Source organism: Cephus cinctus, unplaced genomic scaffold (genome assembly GCF_000341935.2).
Source record: "Cephus cinctus unplaced genomic scaffold, Ccin1 Ccin1_scaffold1780, whole genome shotgun sequence".
In the NCBI taxonomy this organism is placed as follows: Eukaryota; Metazoa; Arthropoda; class Insecta; order Hymenoptera; family Cephidae; genus Cephus; species Cephus cinctus.
In genome coordinates this window covers 109,782-121,442 of record NW_014333995.1, presented here as the reverse complement: position 1 = coordinate 121,442, position 11,661 = coordinate 109,782, and the positions used below count along the sequence as shown (strand labels likewise).

The window sequence follows — 11,661 nt, the reverse complement described above, 5'->3', positions numbered from 1 at the left end:
AACTCAAGGCCATTAATGGACCAGGAAATTGTTGGCTCGTACCACATAGCGAGAATCCATAACGGTAAATCCGTCACGCAAATTTGCCATAGGCGAAAAAGAGTCGTAACGATTCTGCCAACCTATCCTAAAATTCAAACTATAAAACAGTTATTAGATTCCAGCGTAGAGAAACCGTAGATCGCAGAATATGGCGTGAGCGGCTTACGACTCTCTCGTTGAGTCTTCCACTGTGTAAATTACTGTGCGAAAATCCATGACCTTGGGATGAGCGTTACACCTGCATTACAGCATTGTTTCAAGCAAATATCCGAAGTTCCCATACGCCTGCTTGATGAAAAGGAAATCCTGATATCTGTTCAGGGACGTAGTCAAGATGGCAAATTCCTGGTGGAAGAAACAGCGTGAACGCAGTATAAGGTTAAGGACCGAGAATTAATAATTTAAGAACAATCCCTTTCCTCTAGTTAACTCCTGAGAAACTAGGATTATCAAAGCGTGACTAAATTTTCGTATAACTTTTTATTCCGGATGTTACAAGTTTGGAGATTCTGATCTGACAGTAATCGTCTCTTCCGTTCCACCACAGGATGTCTAGGTTATAATTTCCGTCAGTCAAGCAAATTGACAGGGTCGTCGAAGTATTTCTTGTTAGCAAAGACAAGCTCTGTGAATCTTAGCGGCAGATCAATGGCTGCTGTACTAATTGTTGAGTAAACAATCATTGTTACTTGGAAGCAGAACAAGAATGAGAAGTAAAACGTACATTGCGTAATGAGTTATTTGTAGAGTGCTGTGGTATAGTGTCTCCCATTATACAAAAACAAAAGGTACACGACCGTGTCGTGTAAAATACAGAAGCCTAAAGTACCAAAGTATAAAATCAAATCATGCAGGTCGATGACATGGCCTGAAGCAACGGACAAATGGAATGGAAGCGACAATTTACAAAGTAAGTACTCGAATTGCTTGTACCACGTACAACCACTTTGTAATAGTCATGCCAATGTTTTTCTTAATACATACAGTGTATTAATTCTCATAATACTTTAATCGTGTACTTTTTATCTGGTCAAGTACACAATCAAAATATCTCAGTCCCGGCTTCTTTTTACGTTACGTTTTACGATAAGGTATGATAATTGCATAATGACTCATTCCGTGTGGCCGACTCACGCGAACCGTGACGTCCCAGCTTTGTCTGCGTGTAACTCATCTCATTTTCATTACGTAAGCAACTGCTTAATATGCATCTAGGCCTATTAGGACGCGTCTTTAAATTTAACATAGAGAAAAGATACACCTGATATATTCGTCGGTTAGCGAAGTCAGGAAAGTAACTTCCGGACTGTAAAATCAGGTGCGAAATATTTCTCATAATTCAGGTATCTCTGTCACGACCATGTGATTGTACAAAATGTAGAAATCAAACTCAACCATAAGACAATCACCGCATCTTCCAACGGCTAACCTCACAATTCGTCGGCGACGTAAAATCAGATGGAACAAACGAAGAAGAAAAAATGTCACGTGCATCTGTTGTATTTCGTACGAGAATAGTCTTGCAGTTGAACTGCACTTATTCAGACAATAGGTAGTAAAATGATCTTGGTTAGTAGTCGGTTTGTAATCATTTGGCTTGATGATTTTATGAGAAAAGGAAGCGATGGAAACACACCCCTCTAACGCTATGTATTTTTTCCTAGAATAATCTTTATGGAGTCCTTGACATCCTTCTGATCCTGATTCCAACTTGCCACTTGGCTAATCAACAGGAATTCGAAGTACTTTGGTAAGATTACCATTTCTTTCCCAATTTAAGACGTGGGTGTAACTCTTTTATTTAGATTTGGCTAATTTTTTTCTTCTCATATAATTTCTAGTAATTAAAGCTGGAGCAGGATTTATATGCGATTAGATGATTATCTTCTACTATTGTACGTCGGTGTGACTATATAAATGATTTACTAATCCAATCCCTGTTGTGGACGGGTGGGTGCTCCAACGTGAACGAAGTAGAAGAAGAAGCTATTGGGTATAAGGATGGTGCTCCCATATAAGACAGTGATACAGTTACTTAAGGCTCTCAGTCTGAAGTCAATCGCAAGAGGCTCAACTCACCTTGCGAAAGTATAATGAACCGCGCCGAGATAATTACCAAGCTTAGCTAAATTATAATTAAAATATATAGACGATAAAGTATACTCGATCGTCATGCCACGTTTTATGATCGACATCGAATTATAATTCAACAGTGTTGCGAAATACTTTATTATACGAGTGCGACAGTTTTTGATCTAATTAAAATTTATTATCAGTGTGCAAAGTGTTACGCGAAAGAAATTTTAATAGTGGAAGAGAAATGATAATCTTTGTGTTTCAGTGTGTTATATGAAATTAAGCAGAATTTTTGGTGAATTACGAAAAAATGAAGTGCGCAACTAGAGGAGGGAGGATTCAAAATTGTTTTTCATTTATAATATTTTTATCGATTACTCAAATCTCGACCCTGACGATCGATAATCAGCTTGTAATCATAGCTAATGGTGATTATCATTAAAAATTAATTAATATCTGTTAAAATAGTAAATTCTTGATTGGATGACAAGTAGAGATCTTTTTGCAGATTGTTACACGAGGATATCCATTGGTACTAGATTGGCCGACAAGGACGTCTTAATCAGGACATCAGCGGGTACAGTAACAGACTGCGAGAATGAATGTTCCAAGAATCGCAACACCTGTAAAGTTTTTAGCTTTGGGTAAGATCACAAGAAATTAATGACCGAATGATTGTGAATATTTAATTTTTTTTTTTTCATCCATACAGGATCAGTTCAAAAGGTAACGGTACTTGTACCATCGGATCCAGGGTACCTAATCCCGAAGAACTAGATCAGGACCAGGATTATGATGTCTATATAAGACGTCAGGATTCACCAGATTGCGAGCCTGATAGACTCTACCAATTAGGTAGTGGTGGTAAACGGCCGAGTAATGGCAGTGCCGTCAATGAATTTGCCAATGACAGGTATCCTACTGGTTTTGGAAATGGTATAAAACCGCAAAAACCAAATGGCTTTCAGTCAAACAGACCTGGACAGGATCAAACTTATAGGAAACCGTCATTTAATCAAGGATGGTTTTCATCCTTTGATGATGACAGAAGAGTCTATGACATAATTAGAAACAAGAATCGTCGACCAAATAACAAATCACCTATGAGTGGTTCCAGTTTCACTTATGATGAGGATCAAAGACCTTTCGATGACGTCAATGATCATAAGGATATTCCTCGACCTGGTGGTTTTGGCACCTTCTCCATAGGCAGACCATCATCGAGTCCTGGGAAACCAGTTACTCCTAAACCTAAACCTATAGATGATGAATCATCATTAACTGTTAAACCTGTTTACAATGAAGATGGCAATTCCAATCCTGGTGGATCTACTCCAGGAAAATATCAATACTGGATTGATCACAATTCCGGAAGTGAGCACAATTCTGGTCATCCAACCGGAAGTGCTTATGGTTTTACAGGAAATGGACACAGTCAAACCCACAACATCATTCACGTATCGGAACGTCCAAGACCTGCTGGCTCAGATCAGTTCATTTATGACAAAGATAATCCCAATCCTGTAAATCATCATGGTCCAATCAATTCGCACAGCTTCCACGGGTACAATTCAAATGACTACGATGATACTCATTCTGGCTTCCCAGGAATACTACCAGGTCATAAACATCACTACGATGTCATTGGACATGGAATTGACGTCTTTGAAAATCCAAGTTGTAAGTTACTCATGATTCCTAACCTAAAACTCTCATTTATATTTCTACAAGCACCAATTAATCTTTGTAAAATAATAACAATCTACAATCCATAGTTTATCAAACCTAACGCATCTAGGATTGACAAATGGCAAACGGCATTGACACCGATTTTAACCACTATGCAAATTAACTCACTGCATCCAAGTACAGCTTCCGCTCCAGAGTACAGACTACGATTTATTTGCACTTTGTTCCCCTACCTGCTGGAATTTCGAATCCTGAACACTCGTGGGAACGAAAGAACTCTAATGGCGCGCTTGCATGCATCCACAAAGGTAAAACCAGTCTTTGGCTTCTCTTAAGACAATAATCATTCCCACCATGCACCACGATACCCACTGAAATCTTAAAAGGCAACATCTTAACATGCTTTATTTATTTTCAATAACAAATCCAACTTGACAATGGCGATCACTATGGAGGTTGAAGAAATTATTGGTCCCCGGTACTTATGAGTCTCAGAAACCTTGAGATTTCTCATAATTAATTAAGACATCTCGGTAACAAAGGACAGTCGAAAGTAACAGTGTCTCAAGCGCAAACAACTGCACGCAAACCGGAAGTCAGACGTCCTGCGCAGCATGTCTCTAAGATTTCCTTGTGTAACCATGAGACTCCTGCAGGAGTCTTGAAGTATCTACTGAAATTTTTATCCTACGATTCATCAAGAATATTCTTCATCATTTAATGGTTGCTTCTGGTGGGGGATCACGCTGTCCCGTTCATCATATCCAGAAATATAAAGACTATACTTATATATTATATCTGTATGGCTAGTATACCTATATACGTATAGATAAATCTATATAATGACTCCTCTTCTGGCCTGGCTGAAATAATTGGAATAATTGTGACCTTGACTAATCTTCAAGGACAGATTTCAACCTGTGATGGTCCTTTCTAGCCTGACGTCATTTCTTATACAGTGCCTTTACGAATCCTTCGTATCTGGATGCTTGTCAGATTGGATAATTGGCCATGTCCGCAGGAAAACCTGCATCACTGCTAGGGGCACGAAGATCTCTTGGTTATAAGGATCTAGGAAAAAAAAAATTCTAGACTTAAATATTTCTAACAGAATTGCATTTTGTTTTATTTTTAATAATCAATTAACTTTCTTTTATCTTCCTTTATGGAGTTTGAGAGTAATTTTAGACTGTTTGACTCATCAGGAGTTTAATATACATTTATTGTACAATTATTACACTCCTAATGACGTGACAGCTGTCACTGTAGCATATCCTGCAGAATTGTTTGTGCCGATTAAATGATTTGTGTATGATATTATTAGGTGGTAGGAACTGAGCAGAGCTAATCATTAATGATCATGTAACGCCAAAACCCCACCCTAAAGTGTCAGTAGATCCTCCCACTATTCTCACGTAAACGTTCACTTTTCTATAAAACCACGAGAATCTAGAATTTCTCTGCTACTTTTCTGTGCGTTTTCGGTTTGGTGTTTCTCACGTTAAATTATAAAGAAAAAAGCGAATATTGCTGGTAGTATCTCGCTGTGACATTATCATGAGGCGCAGGAAAGAATTTGGAGTAACGTGTGATTAGGGATAATAACGTGAATTTTGTGATTAGAAATTTGTTGACAAAAATTAAAAAGGGATTGACAAGCTATATTTGTTAATGAAAAATCATTAAAAATTCTATTAACGTTATGTGCATGTAAAATGGAAATTTTACAAGTATCCATTATTGATGATCTCAGCCAGATCCATCTTATGTAACCATTAGCAAGCTTCCGGTTGGATGTAAATAATAATTAGCAATCCAGTATTTTTCCTTTAGTTTTACCCATTGACAAAATTTTTACACGACAATGTTATCCCATTTGTGGTTTTGGAGTATCACACTGATACTATTATTTTTCAAAGATACTAGTCAGGATTCAATTATAATAGTTCAAGATGTCAGTGACAGTTGTCAACGTAAGTTACTCCGTTGTGAAAAATTATAAAAATAATAATCCCCGAAATTGATTGTGAAGTTTGAAAATTTTAGTTAAAAAAAAAAATTGGTTTAGCCTGTTACAGGAGACTCTTGTCCGGTAAAAGGATCGTGGAGATTCACATCAGACGAGCCATTGACTGCGAAAGAATAGATGACTGTAATCGAGAATGCGATTCGGAGAAAGCTTTTAATTGCGAAGGATTCAATTACAGGTAATATGAATCACAAGAGCATTTAGGTGTAAGAAATTAAAATATTAATTAAAAGACTCATCAAAAATAACAAGCGCTGCGTGAAATGTATACATGGACGGAACTAAAAAGTCATGAATGAACTAATCATCGGCATTTGACTCATGTAAGAGAGCAATTGTTTATGCTTGGTATCCTAGTGCGTCGCTTGACTTTTTTTTTTAATATTTTTAACTGGGTTAGCTATCACTGTGCGCGACCTACCCTAACGTACCTAAAGGCACATGCGTGACCAGATGCGTTACCTATCCACCGTAGAATTGCATCACGGCTAATTTGATTGCACAGCAAAATACACAGTGACACAGTTCTTGGTCAATTTCTGTGCAAGACTAACAATGCGGATGACGAAATCAATAGATTGTTTTGAAAAAAAGAGGGGATATTTGATTGACTTTTTTTTTTAATAGGAGGATGGGACCTGGACCAAGAGGAATGTGCGAATTGACATCAGTGCCTTATTCCAGGATGGATATGCATCGAGACTTTATTTCTGACCCTCATTATGATTATTACGAAAAGGATTCAAGATGCGACCAGGATTCTTTTGGGGACGTTTATCATCGACCTTCAGGATGGACCAATCTGTCGCCTAGACCTGGTAGTGGATATAGACCTAATGATCAAGGGGGCTATGGACCTAGTAGAAGACCTCAGGAACCGCCTAGGCACGAGCCCAGACCTTACCTGCCTGAGAGACGTCCTGGACCAGATAAGGGACCTATAGATCGGGATCGAAGACCTATGTCTGGTTATGGACCTGATCGTGACCGTCCAGATGATCTTTATCATAGGAAGCCTTATTTACCTGAACGGAGACCTTTTGATATTCCTTTACCACCTGGACGGAGACCTGGTGAACCGGATAGAGATCATTTTTCAGTTGGGAGACCTTATCCGTCAAGGCCTGTTGGGTCTGTGTATATTGGTCCTATTGAGGATAATATGTTTCATGGAGATTTTAGACCCGGTCGGCCGCATCTTCCAAAATTTCCAGAACGGCGACCTGACTTTGGTTATAGACCGTTTCATGATATAGGTATAAGTAATTTCTGTAGACTATTTTGATTATATGATCAGACGTTGGTTAATTCTAATTTTATTAATTTTTTATAGGATCTAATGAAATTGGTCCTTACTTGCCTGATCGTCGCAAAGACTGGGACAGAGATTGGGGATCTTATGGTGGTACCTATGGTGGCTCCTATGGATATGATACTAATTCTGTCGGTAAATTTCATTTACCAAAAGATCCTAATCATCATAAACAACATAAACGTCCACGGCCATTTGAGAACGATAATTTTTATGGGGAATTTTACAATTATGGCGGTGCCTTTGGTTATGGGGATAACTATATTCCCTCGGATAAAGACGTTCTTTATGGTGGATCCGGCAAGAGACACGAGTGTTCAGTTAGATCTGGAGCTGGTGTCAAAGTTCGCAGAGGACTCGTAAGGAAAAGTTACCTCACGTCTAATTTAGATCAGTGCGAAAGTCTTTGCACCGTCGAAAAGGATTTTCTCTGCATGACATTCTCCTACAGGTAGTTTCAATATAAAGTATCTGTCAAAAATAATTCAATTGACGTATTCTATTACAATATAAATCTTATTCATTACATCTATTAATATTTTTTCAATTGTACAGGTACAACTTGGCTTCTACTGCTCCTACAGATAATTGCCTTCTGAGTGAAATTTCATATGAAGATCTTAATTTTTATACTGATCTGGAGCCTGACCGTGATTATGATATTTACACAATAGTCGGTAATTCAAAATCTTGCAGTTCTGGTAAACCACCAAGTCGACGACCTCCCGAAGGTACTGCATTAAAATTGTCTAGATATAATACCTTTTAAAATTAAAAACCAAAATTTACAGAATGCTTTTGGAGAGTCAGGAGTGGTTTTGGAATGGCACTTGAAGTAATAAAAAAATCGATGTCCGTGGATAGCCTTGGGGAATGCGAAGTGGAGTGTGTGGATACTCGAGGATTTACTTGTAGAAGTTTTGTTTACAGGTGAGTCAAATAAAAAGAGAAGAATTAAAAAAAATGATTATTGAGCTCATTAATACCGTTCGATATGTCATCTAGGTATGGACATTTACCAATTGGTGGTTCACCGAATTGTTTCCTAAGTGATTGGCCTTCTCAGGAAATGGATCCTTTCTCGTTGCCTGACATGGACGGGGCAGAATTATACGAGAGGGGTAGTTTTGGACGAGGGTGCGAACCCTATCCATTTCCGCCACTAAGAAAGAAATACGGCAGCACAGATAAAAAACCAAGTCACAGGGATGACTGTGAGTGCACTTGCAAGATCGTATATTATTTCAATGAATTATTTTTAGAATTCTATTTTTTTTCAGTTTGTTACTCCACTTATCATAGACCTTGTAAACTCACCCCTTACGCCATCCTCTTATCGATTCGCGTGAATGGTGAAACAGAATGCCGTCAAAGATGTTCCAGCATGAGAGAAAAAGATTATGTTCCTTGTATGTCCTTCAGCTATAAGTCAGTATAAAATGATTTTTTAAAATACTTATGAACCTAGGATATTAATATAATATATTAATATTTTAATTTATTATTCTGGATGCAGCATTGAAAATGATAGAAGAAATGATAACTGCTTCCTAAGTGACGTTCCCAGAAGGGATCTAAGACCTGGTCTTGATTACATTCATGATGACGATTATGTTCTGTATGCTTGGAAAGAACTAGAACCAGAATGTATTCCACTAGGATATCCTGATGTTCCTAGTCGCCCTGATTATCACAGTCATGGTTTCGAAAGTCCAGGTTACAGTGATCAGGACAAATTTGATTTTCATTCTGGTGGACGACCCTCGCGTCCCCCATATTTCACAGATCTTGGTCCGACCTCTGATCATGGACCAGGAGGAATTGATTACGGTAGAAAACCTGGACACGGTGGTAACTCTTATGGACACCCTGGACCTTCTTTTGATCATGATTTGAAACCAGGAGAGGGACCGTATGGTAGTCATGAAATTAGGCCAGGTAGTGGTGGTAATGGTTATCCAGGAATAAGACCATTCGATCCTGATAGACCTGATCCAATAGCACCCGGGTACGGTGTAGGAAGTGGTGTTCATGGCGGAGGTGAAGGATTCGCTGGTTATGGAGGTGGCGGTGGTAATTTTGGTGGTTTTAACGGATACGGAAGCCATGATGATCACGGAGGTCATCGCTTTGGTTCTGGATATGGATCTGGAGGAAGTGACTTCAGACCAGGAAGTAGCTATGGAGGTGATCGATTCGACTTATCATACCGTGAGGCACTTCTTCTTCTACTTCTTACTCCTAGTTAATGACAATATACCTTTTTAACATAGCTGGTGATTTAGCAACCTTCACTCATTACACGGTGAATGGTCATCCTTGTAAACGTGGTACCAAGTGTCAAAGGAACAAAGTAGCCGGTTTTTGGTCCTGCGAACCGGAAGGTGAAGAATATGGTTCCTGGGACTATTGTTGCGAACCAACTCATCATTGCGGTTTTTCTCACGGTTACAGTTATCCATGGTAATAAAATTTATGCACAACAATCCCTTCTCAAACTGAATTTGAGACAATAAAATTTGTTTTCAAACAGGTGTTACGTGGGACCGAAAGAGAATCAATGGCGGCCATGCAGTGAGCAATACTTTCCATATTCATCAAGTTCAAGGCCACATAGACCGTCCAGTCTCGATCGTTTCGATCAAAGCAGTCGTTTTGATGATATACCAAAACCAGGCTTCTTTGGTAGACATTGGCCTGTAGCATATTTGCACAGAGAAGCACCACCAAATACAACAGACTCACTAGCCCTGGCGGATGATCGCAGAGACCGGAAGTTGAATGACTCAAAATTGGAGAAACGATCCAATAATGAGTATAATCAATCAAGAAATCAATTAAAGTCGCTACGATTGAAATTGGACACATCCAATGAAAATACCGAAGAATCTCTAAGTGTATCAAGTAACAAACCGGATGCAGATATTAGTTTCTTTCGAAAAGTCACTGCCAAGTATCCGGATGTTGTTACAAGAACTTTGGGAAGTAATGGAAAAATTGAAAGAGTATTCCCACCTCGGAACGAAGCAACAATTCCGAAGATAATAACAGCGGCGGATATTAATTTTGAAAAATCAAATTCTACCACTTCCGCTGTCAAGTTTATCGAAGTTCCACTTCTTTCATCGAACAGATCCAAAGTTTTGGATCCGGATGATTATTTTGAGATAGTCGATATCGAATAATTATTTTGAATACACTTTCTTTCACCTAAACTCTATCGATTTCTTGTGAATTGTCAAAAGTCCAAATCTACAGTATGTAGACAATAAGAAACTGGTTGCTAACGCAGGTATTCTAATAGTATTTGCCATAGTTTTGCAGAGGAGTTTTTCGATGGGTAGAATTTTGGTGCGTGTCAATGAAACACCGTAAATTTTAAGCAGACGTGTAAGCCTTGGCACGATCCAAAATGTATAAGAAAAAAAGTATGTGTACGAGTTTACATCTAAAAGCAAATTATAATTATAATATGCTTTTATCATATGATCCGAGCATGACACTAATAATTAACATATGATAACTCTTAAGTATTTTATACCTATACTGCGCATAATAAAGGAAAATTTTTATATTATACATTCGATTACGGATAAACGGAAATAATATTACTCCATACAATAGTTCCATAAAACTCCGTAATGGCGCGACGAACGTTCCAATGAATAAATTCTGCAACATACTGATAGATGGCAGAACAGTTGCGCAAAAGAACCATAGCGCATTGTTTTATACGTAATGCAAGCGTTTCGCACTTGAGATGTTTAATTCCTAAAATATTGTTTAAAAAAAAAGCTAAAAGTATTAATTTTGACGTAAGCTATTATCTAATTCAAATTTACCAATCATCCCCCATCAAATTAGTGTATAATATTAATGCGAAAAGTTGCTTGAAAAATTATAATTATTCCAATAGAAAGTGATAATTTTATCTTTGCCATTCCTAATTTCTTATGGTGCACATCGTCCAGCCAATCGTGGGACGTATACTGAGTGACATCATGTTAAAGTTTATTTATGTACTACATGTTCTGGATGCTCATTGGTCAATTGAAAATGCATCGTGAATAGAAAGCAGCATAAACTGAGCGCAAGGTAAACGAAATGGCGAGCAGAGATGAATTTGGAAAAATAAAAGTCCAAAATGGTAGCGCATATAGCATATTACACGTATATTATATTGTAGTGATATACTTTAATATATTTCTAATGGCATTGATATTACTAATCTTTCGCGGACTATATATGTACATCTGTACACCGTATACTGTATCATTATTGCGTTTATCCAATAAATTATCTTGTAACACTTATACACTTTTCGAATCTCCTATTCCTTCCCATGTCTCCATCACTCTCCTCCTAGTATATCCTTAAAAACTAAGTTATTAAAAAGTCCTTTGGAAAAATAAAAGTCCAAAGTGGTAGCGCATGTAAAATACCACATGTATATTATATTGCATGATTATATGTAATATATCTCTAATGGTATTGTTATTGCTAATCTTTTGTA

General features: G+C 37.8%; 1 protein-coding gene across 1 annotated transcript; it reads left to right on the top strand.

Moving 5' to 3' along the window:
• The first annotated feature begins 575 nt into the window (after positions 1–575).
• On the top strand, positions 576–10,962 carry LOC107273689. Its single transcript, XM_025091005.1, has 16 exons — positions 576–952; positions 1,386–1,611; positions 1,707–1,792; positions 1,884–2,546; positions 2,627–2,762; positions 2,831–3,798; positions 5,876–6,014; positions 6,464–7,092; positions 7,170–7,599; positions 7,704–7,879; positions 7,940–8,078; positions 8,154–8,362; positions 8,429–8,576; positions 8,665–9,359; positions 9,422–9,611; positions 9,682–10,962. Exons 4-16 carry the CDS (start codon positions 2,429–2,431, stop codon positions 10,331–10,333), a joined length of 4,629 nt encoding a protein of 1,542 aa, XP_024946773.1. The 5' UTR covers positions 576–952; positions 1,386–1,611; positions 1,707–1,792; positions 1,884–2,428; the 3' UTR covers positions 10,334–10,962.
• Positions 10,963–11,661: the final 699 nt, after the last annotated feature.

What these genes read in the sequence shown, in the direction of transcription:
- LOC107273689 (XM_025091005.1), top strand. Translation starts at nt 2,429, where the DNA reads ATGAAGTGCGCAACTAGAGGAGGGAGGATTCAAAATTGTTTTTCATTT. An exon ending in AAGTCGACGACCTCCCGAAG is followed by an intron (nt 7,880 to 7,939) that starts GTACTGCATTAA and finishes CAAAATTTACAG; the next exon opens with AATGCTTTTGGAGAGTCAGG. An exon ending in TCGATTCGACTTATCATACC is followed by an intron (nt 9,360 to 9,421) that starts GTGAGGCACTTC and finishes TTTTTAACATAG; the next exon opens with CTGGTGATTTAGCAACCTTC.